This window comes from Pan troglodytes, chromosome 13 (assembly GCF_028858775.2).
Source record: "Pan troglodytes isolate AG18354 chromosome 13, NHGRI_mPanTro3-v2.0_pri, whole genome shotgun sequence".
Classification (NCBI taxonomy): Eukaryota; Metazoa; Chordata; class Mammalia; order Primates; family Hominidae; genus Pan; species Pan troglodytes.
Genome location: NC_072411.2, coordinates 138,737,546 through 138,757,341, shown reverse-complemented (window position 1 = coordinate 138,757,341; position 19,796 = coordinate 138,737,546). Strand labels below are relative to the sequence as shown.

General features: G+C 49.6%; 1 protein-coding gene across 4 annotated transcripts in view; it reads right to left on the bottom strand.

Annotated features, from left to right (window-relative positions):
* Positions 1-1,449: 1,449 nt before the first annotated feature.
* ACKR3 (atypical chemokine receptor 3) overlaps positions 1,450-19,796 on the bottom strand; it is a 45,470-nt gene continuing 27,123 nt past the window's right edge. Inside the window, exons 1-2 of one of the 4 annotated variants that reach the window (XM_009444607.5) lie at positions 15,733-15,858; positions 1,450-3,368 (exon numbers count right to left, since the gene is read on the bottom strand). In XM_009444607.5, coding sequence (XP_009442882.1) covers positions 2,254-3,342 — 1,089 coding nt within the window. In that variant the 5' untranslated portion in view covers positions 3,343-3,368; positions 15,733-15,858 and the 3' untranslated portion in view covers positions 1,450-2,253. 4 annotated transcript variants of the gene reach the window in all.

Here is a 19,796-nt window from a genome sequence, read left to right as displayed (position 1 = left end):
ACCCTCACCCACCCCAGCACTGTTAGCCCCCGGGAACCTACTGAAATTCTAGGGTAAGCGGGTGGGAGAGACCGCTGGATGGACCGCGACGGCAATTCAGCATAGCAGTTCAGTTGAATGCCTTTTACCGCCCATCTATTGCAAGGCTGAGCATGTGGACTGCAATTGATGCCCTCCTCCCCCACCCCATTTTGAATTTACTACTGGAAAAGTGTATTTCTGCCTGAACTTGACCCCTAGAAGGCTCACAGCAAACATGCAAGCCATTTTTATCGTCAAGGAACACATATTTGGGTCGAGAACTTTCCCGATTCCATGTTGCCATCCTGCCTACTCTTATTTTCCCTTCTTCTTGGTATCTTTGCCTCTTTGTATGCTGTTATCCCACTATCTACGTTATTGTTATAGGACCAGAATCCCACTGAAGACCAGGTGTATATATGCACCTGAGGGTGTACATGTGTATCAAGAACATATTTCCAGTAAGTTACAGCCCTAGTTTCAAAACTCTAAGCTGTGAAGACCTTTGCAGGAAATAGGATTCCCCTGTAGTGGACTCGGTCTATGGGCCCCTGGGGACTGCAGGGCTGCCCATTGTGGGTCTGTGGGGCAAGGACTTGCACAGGGTGCTTTCCAACCTAGCAGCAGCCCCCAAGCAGGTCAGACGAGCATCTGGGTCTGCCTTTGTGTTGGCAAACAGCTCTCTGTGCAGAGAGGTCTTGGCAGAGGTGGAGGTGGTGAGGGCAGTGCTGGGAGCCCAGCCCTCTCTGAGCCCCTGCCCAGCTGACTCGTCTGTTGAAGTCTCCGCCATTCTTGTGGCTCCAGGTAGAGTTAGAGAGGGCACAGCAGGAATTGGCCATTCTGAGAGCACTCTTTCCAACCACTAGTAAGGACATGCGCAAGCTGGGGATTCGCTCATTGTGTGGCCTCAAGGGGGTAGCTGATTGGCACGGTTTAAATGAAAACTCTCAATAGGAAATATTGCCCCGGAGGTGTTTACCTTAGCAGACGAGATTTAAGGGTCTGTACCACTGGCCCTGGAAGCACACAGGTGGTACAGATGAGGACACCAGTCCTGCACCCTGAAACTCTCCTGTCTGGATGGAGAGTTCAGACAGGCTCAGAACAGAGATGGCTCTGGCCAGCAGGAAGTAGAAGCAAGTGGCACCTTCTCTGTGCCAGCCTTCTCTCCTAGCTGGACCCTAGCAATCATCCCTCACACCAAAAACACTATTGCCTGAAAATTTAAAAAAAAACCATGCAGTGTGCTCAAATGTTTTTTCTTTTTATATCATTTCAAACAAGTTAACCTGGTAGCTTTTGCTTTACAGCAGCACTCTTTTTCTGAGCATGTTCATGCAGGTGGCCTGTGTGTGCCATATATATCCATGAATTATTATCATGTGTGCTACTCAAGTGCCAAAACACACTTTGAAAACTGAGACTTGATGCATTTTTAGGAAACAAGAATCTTTATTAAAAAAAAATAACTTACAAATTGAGAGAACTCTCTGAAATGCGACTGTTCGTTGTGTGCACAGATTTGCAGTCCAGAACAGTTTTTTGTTTTTTTTAAAATGTAACTTTACAATACTATTAATGTCACAAACTGCATTACAAAGCAGTTTTCGTTCCATATCCCGTGCCGGTACAAAACACCACACAGATATAAAACTATGGTAAATAAAACATTTCAGCCAAGATTGGCATATATTTATATATTTATATATATTTATATATATAAAATTTCAAAACAGCTAACAATTAGTGTCATCCTTAGTCAAAACTGAAGTCACGCTAACCTTAAAACTACAACACTCTGAATATATGTCAGCACTATGCCTCCCAAACAATATTTAAAATATATTTAACTTTCAAATACATTTATAAGGTACACCAATAGTGAGAAAATAAAGTCTTAAAATTTAAATACAAATCACCATATAAAAAATTCAGGAAACACAGAAAATCCTATCTTACAGAAGTCCAGGCAAGCCTGTCCTCAGCTGGCTCTGACACACAGCACTGCTGTGCGACACAGCTCTGCCTGTTGCAAAACTGTCAGCACGCACAGCCAAATGACAGCCGCGTCATCAAGAGAAAGAGAGAATGGATGCAGGGGGCACATGCTCCCCTCTTCACGCTACTCAAGCATCAAGACCCGAAGCTACTTTGCTTTGCTCTAGAAAACCATAGGGCCCATCACCCTGTTCAAAAACAAGTAAACCCGTCCCAGAGCCTCTCCAGGGCAGATCATTTGGTGCTCTGCTCCAAGGCAGAGTACTCTGTTTCTGAGACTCTGGAGGCATCGATGAGCTTGGTGAGCCCTGTTTTGGCCGAGTACTTGAAGATGAAGGCCTTCATCAGCTCGTACCTGTAGTTGCGATTGATGAAGCTGTAGAGGACAGGGTTGACGCAGCAGTGCACCAGCGACAGGCACTGTGTGACGTGCAAGGCCGTGAAGAGGGCGTGCTCCAGCCGGCAGGTGAAAGGGATGTAGTGCAGGATGGAGAAGATGTCCAGCAGCACCGCCACGTGGTAGGGCAACCAGCAGACAAGGAAGACCACCACGTAGGAGAAGATGATCTTCCGGCTGCTGTGCTTCTCCTGGTCACCGGACGCCGAGATGGCTCTGGCCAGCAGGAAGTAGAAGACAGCGATAATGGAGAAGGGAACGGCAAAGCCCAAGACAACGGAGACCAGCTCCATGCCGATCAGCCACTCCTTGATGCTGTGCTCAGGGTAGAAGGACCGGCAGTAGGTCTCATTGTTGGACGCAGACGTGACGGTCTTCAGGTAGTAGGTGTCAGGCAGAGACACGCAGAAGGCCAGCAGCCACACCAGGATGCAGACGACACGGCGTACCATCTTCTTCCTGCTGCTGGGGGTGTTGGTGAAGTAGGTGATGGAGAGGTAGCGGTCCACGCTCATGCACGTGAGGAAGAAAATGCTGCCGAAGAGGTTGATGGAGAAGATGAGGTGTGTGACTTTGCACGTGAGCTCGCCCATGGGCCACTGGTTGTGCTGCACGAGACTGACCACCCAGACTGGGATGGTGAGGACAACCCACAGGTCGGCAATGGCCAGGTTCAAGATGTAGCAGTGCGTGTCATAGCCTGTGGTCTTGGCCTGGATATTCACCCAGACCACCACGGAGTTGGCAATCATGCCGATGACGAAGATGAAAATGTAAATGAAGGAGAGCGTGTAGAGCAGGACACTTTTGTTGGGCATGTTGGGACACATCACCGTGTCCACCACGATGCAGTCGCTGCTGTTGCATGGCCAGCTGATGTCCGAGAAGTTCCCTGGCTCTGAGTAGTCGAAGAGATGCAGATCCATCGTTCTGAGGCAGGCAATCAAATGACCTACGAGAAAACCAAGCAAACGAAAAAGATGGAAGAGAAAAGTCACTTCATTAGGAAAAACTCAAGTTTCAGGCAAAAATGCTTTTCCAAGGCCCTGATAGGCTCAGCTGTTTGGGTTTAGCTCTGTAATGTCTTTGCAAAGAAGGGAGAAAAAAAATTCATAATAAAACTCTCCAAAACAAAATAAATCATACTCTGAATCTAAATCCATGTGGTGCTCCAAGACAGAAACTGTGTTTGCTTTCTCCATCTTTTCATGGCTGTGTTCTCAAGACACCGCCAGCATGGCTGTGCCCAGGGTGTGAAATCAACACAGTACAGGGGCCAAAGAAACGTCAGGCAGCTGAGCCCCGGCCACCGCGATGCTGATGGCCTGCTCACTCTCAGCAGGGGACAGTGGAGCCATTTTATCTATGTCCCCAAAGAATGGCAGGGTTGTCCTCTCCTGGCACTGCTGTATTACAAGTGTCCTGCTTTGGTGTCTTAATGAAAGCATTTCAAATCCTCCTCCAAATTTGCATTTATAATGTGACTCAGCACTTTTTACTTGTCTGCTAAATTCACATATAAACCTGGGTCTCAGGCGGCCCCAGTGTGCAGTCATAAAGCCTCTGGAAACACAGTGAGCCTACGCAGGGTGCCCCACAGCTTAACTGCGCCCCAAACCTGAAGATTCTGGGTTGGCCGTGTGGTTTTCAAGGAAGGGCAACCAACCAGCTGTCTCAAGCTCTGGGTCAGCACCTGTTTTTCCATTACTTTATGTGTTCAACTGCTTCAACAGCAAGGTGTGCCAAGACTCAAAACACAAAAATCACCACCTGCTGCATTTCAGGAGGGCTGACCATTTTCCCAACTGTTTTCCCTGCTGACCTGAGGTGAGACCAACACTCCATCACCATTTCACTCCCAGCCAGAATTCAGCCACGGGGTACCATTGTTATCTGGCACTGATTTCTTCAGATAGACTGACAGGGGCTGTCTTCTACTGTCAGTCCGCCCATGGGAAGGCCCTGAAATCCCTCCAGGCCACGGTCCTGGGTCAGCAATTAGCCCTGCCTGAACCCCACTGTAAAATGAAAACCTCAGCCCAAGGATGCACTGTTGACAGTGACATAGTCAGGTGGTTGCCCTTCCCCCTCACCTGTCCCAGGTAATGACTGGCCTAGAGTCAAGACATTATTTACCGAGTTCATTTAAAGTGGATTCCAGGTTACATATGAGAATTTCCTGGAGGATCAAGGACAAGGGTCAGGGGATCAGGGTCCGGGTGGCTACGCTAGCGGTATGCAAAGCCACAGCTGGGAAGCCGCCCACTCCGAGATCAGACATTCCTGGGTTGGGATTCTGGCTCCTCTATTCATTAGCATTTACCTTGAGAGTTAATCTGTCTGCATCTACCTCCCCAGGACAGCAGCACCTATCTCACAGATACCCTAAGAAGAAAGAAGAAAGGGCCTAATTGAGAGCTTGGCCCTAGCCAATGCTCAATAAAACGTCACCCCCTTCTCCCTCCCTGGCCAGGAAGAAAGAACCCTGGGGATTCTCCCACCTAAGGGAGCAGTTTTTCCCTTCAGCAAAAAGCAGAACCTTGTTTAATTCTATTCCCCTGGAAACCTGGCTCTCACTGGCTGAGTAGTAAATGCCCCCGGGGGAGCTCGCACAGAGACTGGGTTGTTTGATGGGCTTCTCCTTTGGGACAACTTGAACAGAATCCCTGAAAAGTGAGAAATTTCGTGGCCTCGGCTCCACAGCCTCCACATTCACAGCAGAGGACCTCGCGTGAACCCCACTTAGCGGAGACTGTTGCGGGCTTCTGGGCACTTCCCTCTGCGGGATGTAAATGACTGTGGGGTCCCCTCCTCGTGACCTAACCTGACTCAGTGTCCTCCACGGCCGACAGAAAGGGCTGGGCCTCCCAAGACAGCCGCATCCCCTCCCCACTCTGAAAGCCCTCCATGGAGGGAACCACGCTGGTCCTGCAGCGGGAGGCCTGGCCGTCCTCAGAGTCACCCACTAGGAGGAATCAAGCCCTGTGACCACGGACTTATGACAAGCCCTGATGCCCAAGCATGGGAGGCTGCCCATGGAGGTGAGCAAGGTCAAGGTCAGGACAGAAACTCAAAGCAGGAGGCTTGGCACACTTGTCCTAAGACGCAGCTCTAGAACTCCAAAAGGACGTAGGCCCAGCAGGGAGCTGAGGACACCCTGTCCTGCCAGACTGCCTCCAGGGCGGATGGGCAACCCCAGGCTGTGCCTTGAAGCTACTATCGCCATCTTTCCTTGGCCACCAAATGACCCAGAGCTGACGTTCCACTCTCCACCCCGTGATGCCAGGAGACAAGGATTTCACCTTTGCTCTCCCACATGGCTCTACTGCAACAATCCTTGTTCCTTTCTCCCATTTCCTTAAAATGAAACACAATTTGCATCATGGCTTGGTTTCCAAAACACTTTCACCCGTGATCTCATCTGACCCCAGAGTCCCGGGGAGCAGAGGAGCTTGAATGGAGGACGGCCCCACAGCTGGGCAGCAGCAGGGACAGCAGCTGGGTCCAGAGGGAGCTCGGCTGGCGCCTGGCTTGGGCTCCCTGCTCTGTCCCCACTGGCACAGCCACACAGCAGAAGCTGCCATAAATCCTGGGGTTTGGGCCATTCACAGGGGCCAGAAAGAAATGACCCTCAGTCTTTGTTCACCAGAACTTGGATCCCGAATCCGCCCCACCTCTCTCCCCCACCATGGTGACATTCCTCTGGCTCAGGTCTTACTTGCCCTCCAGTGTAGAGACATGTCAGATGCCGGCTGGCCAGGCGCCTGGCCACTGCTCAGCATGGACAGGCCCCAGCAGGAGGCAGGGTCACTCAGTGAGAAGACGCCTGGTTCCCACATCTCGAGTGTGTCCTTCCTTCCAGTTCCTCCACTCTTAGCACAAAATAGACACTCACCCGCTTTGAGCTACCAGCAGCCTTCAGTATTCTCAGAGCCCAGAGTGGGACTGAGAGGTGGAAAAGGGCTCGGGGACCCCCATCCAGCCCTTGGCTTTCTACCTTTGCCTCTTTGGGTGACGAAAATTTGATTTAGGGACCATTGGTCCTCTGAGTCAAAAACAGTATTTCTGAGATAGGCACTTCCCCGCTCAGCCATCCTCGCCTCTGTCCTTGCTTCTCCCCTCCCAGGTGGCACAGTGGGAAACTTCCAACAGGGGCATGGCTGTTGCTGCTCAAGGGCTGAATGAGAGAGCAGAGGCTGGAGCTCCTCACTGCCCCACCGATCACCGGCCACCAATCATCAGTCACCGATCACCGATCCTCAATCATTAACCACCAGTCGGCCCAAGGAACAGCAGCCCACACTGGGACTGGCCAGGAAACAAAGCCAGAGGCCCACAGCCTGACCACCTGCTTTCCTCTCGGGGCCTGGACGGGCCTCTCCCTTCCCACCACCAAAGATTCCAGGGGTCAGATAAAGGAAGGAAAGTACAGCAAAAAGGGAGATTAAGCAGACAGTGCAGTCATCAAGTCCTCTGCAAATTTAAATGGGAGCTAAAGAAAACAAAAAACAGAAAAACAAAAATGTCATACGATAGCTCAGCCTTTTGTCATTTCGGTATTTTTCATGCATTAGGTTTCAGAAACAAGAGCTGTCTCCAGAAAACAGATTATTATTTGACAAAGACAATCCCCTTATTCAAAATAGGGAACTGCCATGTAACATGGAATGTGGCCTGCGACAAAGGCTCTGGCCGCCCCAGCCTGCGTGCAAGACTTTTAGGGTGGGCAGGGCCCGCTTTCATTGACCACCATTCACTGATGGTGTGCGAGCGCTATTGGAGCAAAGAATCTTCCTAAATTACCTGCTTAGATCTTAATAAGTGACACTCTCAGAATCCCTGATAGGAACAAAAGCTTCATAGGGCAAACTATGAAATGTGTACCCAGGGCCCCTGGTTCTCAAAAGCCTGGTGACAAAGCTCCCTGCAAAATCTGAAAGTGGAGAGAGGGAGGGAGGCCTCTAATGAACCCCCAGCGGGCCCTGCACAGAAATCACAGGTCCCCTCAAGCAAAAGCAGGGGATTACCTCATCCCATACAGAAAGAGCTGACTGCATTCCGCACAGATCTGGATGGGCCAGCCCTCGGGTCCTTGTATACATTCTTAATGCCTCTCAGCCTGTGCGGGGTCTGTTTACGCTGGGAAGTTGGGAAGGCCGATAGCCACAGGGCCTGAGGGAGACATCCACTTAGACCAGTCACCCTCTGCTGGAATCAACCAGCAATTCCATTCCCGCTTGAGGCCAGGGTCTAAGAAACACGTCTGGGTGTGAATCAAACCTGCCCACTGCCTGCGTCTCTAGGGCCTCAGTGCCCACGCCAGGGCAGGCAGGGGAATGAGACCCACTTCTGACACTTAGGTTCTAAGGTTTCTGCATAAAAGATTCCAGGGGAAAGGAAGGGGAGGGGGCGCAGAACAAAAGACGTTTCTTTCCAGTTCTATGATGATACAAATTCATACGTTTCTCTCCTCAAAATATTCATGTGTCTCCAAATGTACACAAGATGTTTTTTAAAGCAGTATTTATTTACGAGCAAACACTGGAGACAACGTAAATGTCTTTCAGCAAAGGCATGACTCAGTAAAGCCTGGTGTCTCCGCCATCTGGAATATAATACAGCTGTGAGAGGGAGGCCTCCCTTCATGCACAGGGAGAGTACGACATGCTGTTCGGTGAAAGACAATACGCAGACACACGCACACACAGCACAACCCCAGACACACACACACACAGAGCACAACCCCAGACACACGCACACACAGCACCCCAGCTATGCAGAAAGAAACACAAAAATTACATTTGTGTATTTTTATATGTAAATACATGTGCACGAAGGCATAGAAAAAGACCTGCAGTAAGTGTAAAACTTGGGGCTGGGAAGGTAGGAGGAGGGAACAAAAGGAGACTTGTAGTTTTTACTCTATAAACTTCTGTGTTATTTGAAATTTGACATCAAGAATTATGTAAATTTTCATAGAGGGAGGAATGGTCCACAGAACAATCGAGGTTCATGTTGCATTTTCCTGGACCACAGAGACCCAAGGGAGAACAAAAAGCAGTGAGCGTCAGCTTTCATTCCCCTTTTCCCAGCGCTTGCTCCGTTTTATCTCATTCATTCCTTCGTACAGGGGTCACCTTTTTAGCGGCCCTGTCGCACGTTGCAGTGACAGGGAGAGAATTTTCCAGCGGCCGGCGGTGGGCAAGCACCTGTCCAGCCCTCCATCCCTGCCAGCCTATGGCCTGCAAAGGGACTCCTCTGTCACTCACAGCCCAGATGGTACTGGGGCTCCTCTTGTCAATTGCAGGACTTTCCCGGAGATGCACCTCTCGTTTCTGGGATGTTTTATTCATCAACCAAGTATCCTTGACAACGACCGTGCTGCAGCAAGCAGCCTGGGGTATTTAGCTGCATCCAAATGGTCTCCCTGAGCTCACTCTGCAAGCTGAGGGTGAAGCCGGAATTACAGGTACTCAGGTTTAGAGCCTCCATGGGTGGTGGCTGAGTTTGCAATCAGCATGTCCTCACGCTGGTTAGTTCCTTCCAGAGAATGCCACGTGTTCAGGCACCTGGCCAGTGTCCCTCCAAACTCCCTTCCATATGTTTGCAGTCTCCAACCACAGACTCTTCCCAACTGATGCCCTCTGCCCTTCTGATTCTCCCACCTTCTCCTGGCCCCACACTGCACATCTCTATTCTGGAATGGCTTTTGTACCATCACGTTGTTCAGGTTTCTTACCCCTCCACCTCATTCCTACCAGGCCCCGCACCCCCCACCAAGTCTTCTGTAACTTTGTGTAGCTACAGCTATACAGCTATACAGCTACAGCTGCACATAGTAGGTACTCAATGAGCCAGCAGTTAATCGTGCCCCACCAAGACCAGCGACCGTGGCCAGCAGCAGAGACGGGCGTCCAGGAGAGACTTTTCTGAAATCGTCACCGAGCTGATGTTGACGGACTGAGCCTCTTGTTCCAGGAGGCACTGCTCTGGGGCAGGTGAGGACAACAAATCAGAAACATCTTCCCCCAACCCCTGAGACCCCGCCGGCTAATTGGGAAGGCACGCAGGCCCATCACCCCCCAGGCATGAGCAAGGTGGTGCATGCCCCTTCAGCAGGAAAATGAGGGGTTTCTACTCTAGTGGCTTATGGGGGACTTCAAGGAGGTAGAGGTGATCAAGGATGTTCCAGGAAGGCACAGCCATGGGTAGAGTCACCCAGCCTGGCTGAGGCAAGGACTCTCCACGAAGAGCAAATGGAGGTAAGAGTTGGGCCTTAAAGGGTGGGCAAGGAATGTGGCCGGGGCTTGTCCATGCAGGAGCCAGGACAGTCTAGAGCAAGGCCATGGCTTTGGAGCAGAGGAGGCTTTGAGAACGGAAGTGATACGAACCCCACAGGCAGCTTTGCAGTGGGGTGGTCTGGTAGCTGGGTGCAGACCAGGCTGCTACACACACATCACTCCTCTACAGTGGTATAGATAAGATAACTCAGGCCAGGCCTGGGGCCCCGGGACCAGCTCCGAAAAGGGGGACCCTCTGGCCATCTGGGCCCTGCAGGACTTCCGCCTCCTTCACTGGCTTTCTGCAGTGTGAGACCTGTGTCCTACAAGGGAATTTCATGAAGAAACTTGGTATTGTCCCAGACAAGAGCTGGGACAGTGGCCCTCACTGTTTGCACACCTGGAAACTGAGGCCAGGCTGGGTGAAGATACTGGGTTATGGTGGGCTTGTGGCTAAGAACAGAGTTCTCTTCCCCTTTCCAACATCTCCAGGGACTCTCCAGCGGGAATCATGCTACAAAAGCAAACGCTCTGGTCTCTTTGAGCAGATAACACCTCTTCCACCAGGCCAGCCCCGCTTACGCTGAGCCTGCAAGTTAGATCAGGAGAATCCACACTACCTCTGAAGAACCATTAGGCAACTGCGCATCATTGAGTGGGGTGTGTGTGTGTGTGCATGTGTGTGTGTCTGTGTGTTTTTAACCAATGCTACATGGAATATATGGGGAAACCAACCAAGTAACCTAGGGGAGCTTTGGCCCAGGCAGACTCTCTGTGACCATCTGCTAGGGCTGATAGCAGAATGGGGAGCTGTCTGTCCCCTCTGCTGCCAGCAAATGGAAAACAGTCTTGACTACACATTCACTAGTGACCGTGAGTGATCTTATTTTATGCAAGTACGTACCTGCTTTGAATTACTTGAGAACTCATGAATTACTTGAGAACTCAAAAAATAATAACTACAGAAAACTCTATACCCTGATTCAGATACAGTCCACCTCTTCCCAGGGTCCTTAGACATACTTCACATGAACACGTGGGACATCCTCGTCCACTTTAAGGATTTGGTGGATCAAATAAATCCCACGTCCAGAAACCTGATCTGGTCTATTGTGCTCAGCTGCCCGACAGGGAAGCAAAGCTATACCCACAAGAGCAGGTCCAGAGATTCCCATGTCACAAAGGCTGCCGTCTGGGCCGGCCCAGTGTAACCAGAGCCCTGATTCCCACCCAGCTTAGGACTAGGACGAGGCAGTGGGAGGTCAGCCAGGCTAGGAGAGCCTCCTCACCCCCGCCCTAAGCCAGACACAATGGGGTTCCCAGGAGGACACTGTGCAAACTTAGGCTCTGCATATACAACTGAGGGAGGGTGGCCACATATCTGTTATAGCAGGAAAAGCAAAAGATGCTTACTATCTGGCTGACCCAGACTTCAAAACGCAAAGTCCCCCACACTGCCCTGGGCTCGTTATCTGTCCCTTTGCCAACAGTGGTTCAAGGCCACCTGAGATAGTCTCGGCCCCCATCCACGTTTTCAGTGCCTGGAACAAAACACAGTCTGCTTCCAAAACTACCTGTGGCTCTTTAAAATTGTCACCATAAAATTATGCAATTCCCTGATCACTTTAATACTGAAGCAATAGTGTTTTGTTTTGTTTTTTCAATTCCAAATTAGTCGATAAAAGCATCAAACATTCCCTGCAGGAAACCATCAAGTATTCAAAATCAGGGCCACCGCCTGCACGCCTCCCTGTCCTGATCTGTCTATTTCTGGCTTGCTTTCTTTTATTTCAACAGAAAATACGTGTCCTGGAGCTTTGTCTTTTCCTTCCTGAACTTTAGTAACACTTGACATGACACGATCTTTAGTTTCTTCCTGAATTATGCCTACACACGTGCAATCCAATTGAAGGCATTTTAATACTATTCTTGCTTCTAATAATAAAACTAAGTTATTTGGTTGCCTGGTTTAAAGGTACAAATGCCTTCTGGCCCCAAATTCCCCTCATGTTCTACAGAATCACTGAGAAAAAATCTAAAGTTTTGCAATCTTTGAGGTCTTTTTCTTTCCCCTCGGTTACTCTTAAGGTTTATAAAGTGACTGCCCTTCGGCCTCAGGTTTGAGTGACTTCAACCAATTTCCCTCACGTCGACTTGAAAACAGGAGCTCTCGCCCTAAAATGATCACACAAAAAGCCACTGTTCCTGATTAAGCAGGGTTTTTTGTTTTGGGTTTTTTTTTTTTTTTTTTTTTTTTTTTTCATTCAGAAAGCCTATACTTGGCCTGTTCTGGGCCTGATTAGAAATCATAATACCTTCTCAACGCTTCAACGACTTGCTGTTAATACGGGGAAAACACACCCCCAAAGCCCTGCGTGTGTCGCACAGGCATGCTGCCTTGGCAATGCTTTATGGAACTTTTTTAAAACTACGTCTGCAATGTCTGCCCCTTAAAAGAAAAAAGCTGATGGGCAGCAAACTGCAGCCATTTCTCCATCTTCCTTCGCTTTCCCACCCCCATCCTGGGCAGCTTTCCCCTCCCCCCAATCTCCTGGAGGTTGTGGCATTAAGCTCTGCAGTTGTGTGCACATTCAAGTGTTTATGGCAGAGACTGGGGAAAAAAGAGCAAATTGTTTCCAAGCTAGAGCTCCCATGTGCAACTTTGCTTTAGAAAAAGACTTTCCATCTGGGGAAAGCTCATATTCTGATGAAAGAAGGGCAAGCAGTTTATCCATTTAAAATCTATGGAAAGTTAAAGCACAGAAACCAGCAGCCTCCACTTTCTTTGCTAGGCGTGCCTAGCTGATGTCCACATTTTTCCCGGAATAAATAAAGGGACACTAAAGGCAGCATCTGCCTTTAAAAAAGAAAAGAACAAAGTTACCATGTTGAGACTTTGCAGACTGAAGTTTCAGGGGATGTCACTGCACCAAATACATTCAAAGGGCTGTAAACCATTTAAGGAGGCTCTCTCCCACTTTTGAAACACTAAGTAATCCTGTTGTGAGCAAAAGGAAAGAAAGAAAGAAAGAGGAAGAGAGAAAGAGAGACAGCCAGTCTGACTTTTACAACTTCTCATTCTCCCTGGAAGTTACAAGTCTTGGCTAACCACCCATCCCTGACCTCACTCCAAAGTTCTCTCAGTCACTCCTTGAATCTTTGCACATGCCAACAAAATTGAACAAAATCCACATTTTACCTGAAGAGTATATTTAAATTGCAAAATAGTAGATTTGTGTGTGTGCTTCCCCCAACCCCAATTGAAGTTGGACTTAACACCTTCTAAGAGAACAATACTCAAATTAGATTAGCAAGCGTGCCATCAAGAGAAGAGAAGACCGGGCTGTGTTTAACATTCACGTTTATAGCTTCCGGACTTACAGACTCTGGTAAATCCCCCAAAGTACTGAATTCAAATACATCTTGGACTCACAAAGATTCTCAGCAGTTTTCTGCTCCATTTAAGGATGCCTCTTAATAAAGTGTTCATCATTCTGGAATTACGTATTTACTGCCAATTTTATCTGTTTCCAAACTGATATACTAGAAGCAAAACAGGTAAACAGTGGGTGCCAAGCTAATCCCCATGCCAAATTGGTCAGGCAGAATGGATAGTCTGTGTTCTTGCAAAGTTCCCCTGCTTACTGGAGCTTAAATAGCCACACAGCAAATAAACACCAGATTCCTAAATACACATGGAAATTTCCTTCTGCAAGTGACTTAAGAAAACTGCCCTTTGCTTTCTGAAGAGAAAGGTGAAGCCCTCCGAATTAGCAAAAGCACTTTGCAATGCAGCTACGTGCAGCCTGGGTTTTCAGAAACCAGACCCGCAGACTCAAAAGCACCCATCTGAGCGATTTTAAAGAAGGCCTTTGAAAAAGACCACTTGGCTTAAGAGCAGAAGCCGTGCCTTCTTTCCGAGCAGAGCTGCTGCCCGAGCACCGTTTCCTTACCTCCGGGCTGGCTGGGCTGGCTGGGCTCGCTCGCCTTCCTGGCTGTGCTGTGCGCTGGCTCCCTTAGTGCTGAGCACTTTGCAACAACTGTGAGCTCTGCTGGCTGCAGACTTGCATTATATACACTGCAGAAAGGAGCCTCTAGCCTCTAGATGGCAGCTTTGTAACCCACATCTCTCTCTCCCCCGTGCCACCCCCATCCCACAGGCAGGCAGACACACACACACACACACACACACACCCCTCTTGTAAACCTCACTAGTCTGTTGTTTCCTGCACAAGTGTACTCTTGGGAAACCCCAGCCTTCTTTCATTTGCAAAATCTGGTGAAGCCACAAAGTCCAAACCCCACGGGGGAAAACGTCAGCCGAAGAAAAACTGCAAAGAAACCCTAGTGCTTGGCAAAATCATCAAATATTTATCTGGTCTCAGGTATATCTTGAATAATCCCATTAACACCAAGAGCTCCTGTGAATGCCTCTTCGCTCTAGGGAGGACTTTGTTCCCAAGACAAATTACTCTGAACTTCTGAACTTCGATGTTGATTTACTAAGCCTGGGTTTTCCTTGTTAATTCCTCCAAAACAGAAGTAACAGTTTTGGTATGACCAATGAATCGATACCACACCGTATATCCCCAAAGTGGAGAAAAGAGTCTTTATAATAGATTATACTTGAATATTTTTATTTGTAAAGGACTTTAAGTACAAAATCCTTGAGACTCTAATCAAGATAGTATTCTACAGTGTCTGCCCAGTGCCAGACACGCATTAGGAAGATAATAAATGCCTTTTGATAATGTCTTTTTCTGAGATGAGTCTGGCAAACACTTTACTACAATTATTGCAATCTACATTCTTATTTGGATGCGTATTGCTAAAGTTCCCCCCACGGAGGAATTCAACCTAAAAATGTGATCCAGGTGAGACTCATCTCCAATGCCCCATTTACAAAAATCGTCCATAAGATAGGGACCCAAAGGCCACCCGCCAGCCCATCCCATGTGCAATGCTCTGGCTTTCGTATTGCTTTCTGATCTCCTGGAGTTCTTAAAGAGCGGCTCAAGTGGAGTGTGTGAAGGCACCAGCTGTATTCACGCCTTCTCCAGAGCTAAAACTTTTCGAGATTCTTTTTATACTTCTACTAAAAATAACAGCAGACGCTCGGTCCCAGCGCTGAATCTGGGGGACTGGGAGGTCAAAGTCTCACGTGGCTAGAAAGTCTCCGTGTGGAGAAAGCCCTTAACGAAAGAAATATTTTGTTTAGCTAAAAGCTTCACATTTTTCTCCTGAACTGGCTGCCCAGCGGGAGGCGAGGTGCACACCTGCTCTCCGGGGGCCTCCGGAGGGGTCGCCCTGGGGCCGGCCTTTCCCAGCCCGAGCGCAGCGTCCCGCCACCGCCTCTGCAGGGCGGCGCAATCACTCTTCGTGTCCCATCGGCACCAAGGACATCTCCAGGCTCCCCAGAGACGCTGGAAAGGAAAACTGCGAGCGGCTGCGTCTACCCACACCCAAGATCTAGGCGAGACCTCGACTCTCCACAGCATACGTGTCCTGACTTTTTCTGTCCTGTTTCCTTCTTGTGGGGGACCCTGTGTCTGAGCCCGCTGGAAATGTACGGGGATCCCCTCTGGACTGCAGCTCGGTTTCCGCTTTCTGTGGCTGTAGCCGTGACTCCGGGGCCTGTCCTTCAGAGAACGCGCTCCGCATTGCAGAGCCTGCGCGCCCGGTGGAAACACAGAGTGGGTGTGAATCCGTTCTGAGCTAAGTGTACTGTCGCTGGAAGAAAGGCCACATGGGCCGGGGACCCCGGACAGGATGCTAACGTAGAGGAAGGAAAAGGCAACGCAGTTTTTTTAAAAAGTAGAACCCGCTTCGTGCGTCCGGGGCCAGAATCCACGAGGCCGCCTTGCAGCAGCCTGCGCCCTGCCCCGCCAGCCCCGGCCCCGCGCCCGCCCACGGCCTGCACCCAGCCCCGCACCCACACACGGCCCCGCGCCCTCCCACAGCCCCGCGCCCTGCCCCGCACCCACCCACGGCCCGCACCCACGCCCTTCCCCGCGCCCAGACTTGTTCCGCACTCACGCACGGCCGGGCACCCGGCCCAGGCGCCTGCGAGACTTCTGGCCCCGGGGTCACCGCCCTCGCCCTTCGACGTCCCCCACCCGTCCCCTAGTTCCGCCGGGCGGGGCTGCTGGAGGCTTCCAGACGGGGAGGGGCGGACCAAGCGCCAGCGGGGAATGGGGCGGGGTGGGTCGGGAACCCTGGCCAGGCTCGCACCGTGGGAGGAGGAGCTGGGTGCTTGGGGCCTGAACTTGGCTGTCTCCCTGGGCCTCCCACCCTGTCCCAGAAAACAGGCCTGGGGGAAAACGAGAGGGTAAGCAAGCAGGGCTTTTTGAGAAAACGAGATTCCATTGCCCTAGGACCTAAAAGTCTCTTTTCAAAGTTTTGAAGAGTGTCTCTGCTTTTGGAAGATTGTGTTTTCAGTGTAAGGGCAGAACTCCACCTCCATCCTCTAGGGGTCCCGGCTGGGTCCGAGAATTAAACTGACATAAGATAGATGAATAGGAGGAAAGCATAGAGCAAGTTTCACGCGGCATGGGAGCCCTCATACAGAAATGCAGACCCGGCCGGGCGCGGTGGCTCAGACCTGTAATCCCAGCACTTTGGGAGGCCGAGGCGGGCGGATCGCGAGGTCGGGAGTTCGAGACCAGCCGGGCCAACATGGTGAAACCCCATCTATACTAAAAAATACAAAAAATTAGCCCAGCGCGGTGGCGCGCGTCTGTAATCCCAGCTACTCGGGAGGCAGGAGAATCGCTTGAACCCGGGAGGCGGAGGTTGTAGTGAGCCGGGATTGCACCATTGCAATCCAGCCTGGGTGACAGGGTGAGACTCTGTCAAAAGAAAAAGAAGGGAAGGGGGAAGGAAGGAAGGAAGGAAGGAAGGAAGGCAGGCAGGCAGGCAGGCAGGCAGGCAAATCCTCCTTGGGGAAAGAAAGAAAGAAAGAAAGAGAGAGAGACAGAGAAAGAAAGAAAAGACAGAGAGAGAAAGAAAGAAAAGAAAGAAAGAAAGAGGAAAGAGATGAAGACCCGAACAAAGAAAGCAAGAAAGAAAGCAACAGAGAAAGGCAGGCCCTAGCAAAGAAAAAGAAGGAAGGAAGGAAGGAAAGGAAGGAAAGGAAGGAACGAGGGACAGACCCGAGCAAGCAGTTCGCGTCCACTACTTAAATACTGGATTAAACAGAGAAGAATAAACTTTGAAAATGTGACTAAAAAGATTAGAGTGACGCTCTGCAGTATTCTTTAGGTGGCAGCTTCTAGTCCTAAGGATAAGGATGCTGTCTTTCCTTCTGCTATGGGGAGAGTGATCTTGCACCTGCTGTTTTTCAAGTGCCTTTCACTGAAACAGTTACCATGCCAGAATGCATATTTTAACCTTTTCAATAAGGTCCAATATAATGGTTCCTTTGGGTAGGAATGTGTTTGGTGGCACCTAATAGAAAACTCAGAGAAGGCACGAACAGGACGCTGTCCCTACCGCTGTCCCAGCTGACCCAGAACTAAAAGTTCCTGGATGTTTTGCTACCCCTGAGTGCTTATTGGAAAGGGGTCAGGAAGGGGTTTCAGCTAAGCTCCTCCCTCCTTCCCTGTCTGTAATCTGCACCTGGGGTTGCACGCCCCACAGGGCAGGTGGTCAGCTCTGTCTGCTCTGGGATCTGATTTGCCTGTAGATGTGGCACCACCAGGCTTCTTCCAGAAACCGCACCTGACTTAAAAGCATGAGGATCCTGGCGGGCCAGAGCGGCGGCCGGTAGGGTCTGTGATCTGGGAGCCCCGTTAGAGTGGAGACAGTGCAGTTATGGTGACTGTGATATGAGCCCAGAGAGGCTCAGCTGCGCCGCTGGCCTGAGGACGAGGCGTTCCTCATTCTTGGAGTTGTGACCCTGGGAAGAAGCTTCATTATCTGGTAGCTGGGCATGGCAGGAGTCATTTCACCTGGGACTGGACGCTCCCCCAGAATAACCGCAACACCAAGCCCCTTCTGCAGGGCAAGGGCTTAAAAGCAAAGACGGCCCCTCAACTCAAGGGAATTGGGTTCCTCTGTCCAGACAACCTGGCTTGGAACCCTGATATATACACACTGTAGGGGTGGGAAAAGTCTACCTCCCTCCTCTTAGGGTCCCAGCTGAGTCCAAGAATTTAATCCACATAAGATAGATTAACAGGAGAAAAACTTAATACAAACTTCACGCAGCACAGGAGCCCTCATAAAGAAATGAAGACCCCAAAGAAGTAGCTAAAGTCAGTTAATTATGTAGTGGATTGGACAGAGAAGGGTTAGTTGTGAAGAAGCCACTAAATTATATGGAAAGGCTTAAAAGATAAGAATTATTTTTAACAAGATCTGTACAGAACTCTCCCAGTTTCAACTTTGACTATATAAAAATGTTGCATCATCTAGGGAGGGCATCTTTCACATAGGAATTTCACCCTCTGCTTTTAAGAAACAGCAGGAAGGTCAAAGTCATCTTGTTGCACCTGCTGTTTTTAAAGTGTTGAACTTAGTCAATACGCTGGAATCGCATATTTTAACCTCTTCAACACCATGTCTGCTCAGATAACAGCCTCTTTGAATGTTAGGTTCCTATCTTTATAATTATCATAGAGCCTTCTATTCTAGCTGGGTGCTTGTCAGGATTAAATGAGAGGATGCACATGAGTGGTTTCTTGCAGGTATCTAGAATGGCTATTTCTCTTCCGCTTCTCTCCTCTGTCCCCAGCCAAATTCCAGTGATAGCATACAGTTTTAAAGGAATGCAACAGATATACATTCCAAGGCTTGACAACATTTTTGAACTCTCTGATGAAGTTTAGAAAGGTTTAATAGTCATAGGTAAATCTGAGTGTTCATGTTTTCCCATCTTTCTGTTAAGTATGTTGCCTATCTTCTTTCATTTAATCTTCACAGCAGCCATAAAGGTGGCACTGTCTTTGTCCCACTTTTGTAATTGAGGAAACTGAGGCCCAGAGAGACCAGGTGACCTGCCTAAGGGTGGCTGTGACTGAATGGCCATGGCGTTCCAATCCAAGTGTGCCCGATTTCATGGCACATGCTTTTACCTAGTACCACAGAAAAAATATACTCTTAAAAGAAAAACAATTGTAAAAACCTATAGCAGAGGGTGTTAAGTCCTAAGACTGCAGACTTTTTTAAGTCTTAAAAGCAGACCCTAAGGTAAGAGTTCAGGGACAACTGATTTATTAAGGAAGTGCTTTCAAAAAAAAAAAAAAAACTAGGAAGGAAAAGAGAAAAGGGCAACCAAGGGTATGATTTCTGGCTAAATCTCAGCCTCAGTGTGATCCCCATGGCTCTCTGAGCCTGAATGACACCCTGAGTTTGCCCCTGTTGCCAGATAGAAGGTCTTCACTGAGTGATCCAGGTTCTTAGCACATTGAACAAAAATTGAGCAAAATGCACAAACAAAGCAACAAAAGAACGAAGCAACAAAAGCACAAATGTATTGAGTGAAACTACACTCCCCAGAGTGGGAGCAGGATCCATCAGGCGGCTCAAGAGCCCCAGTTGCAATGTTCTTTAGGGTTTTTATTAAACTAGAAGAATTTGATAACACCCCTAGGTACCCTTTAGAGGCCTCCAATAGAGTCCTCCAACTGGTTACACCTCATGCGAATGAAGGATTGGCCTGTGACCAATCAGGCTGAAGTGAAGGCTTGGCCTCTGACCAATCAGAGGCATTTCCCGAGAGGGGGTTTTTGCAGAGGGAGGGGCCTCTGGCCCCTGTCGCAGGGGCATGGAAAGGTGGAGTTTTCCTTTCGGTCCAATTCCAAGAAGTCAGAGGCTGGTGGGCCTTAGGCTCCCTGTCTCCAGACCCTATTCTCCTGCCTCACCCCAGCTGCTGTCACAGGGGCTGGGGTTTCATACCCCTACATCCTCCAACTACTGGATTAGGGCTGCTGGGTGGTAGGAGGGAGGGTGCAGCCCCTCAGATACTTCCTGATCACAGCCTGTGGGGGCACAGCGGCTGCAGTAACCCACCTACAGACAGTCTCTCAAGGGTCAGTTCCAGTCGCAAGTCTGGGCAGTAAACCCACGTTAACGGTGGAGGGGAGGCACATCAGAACCTA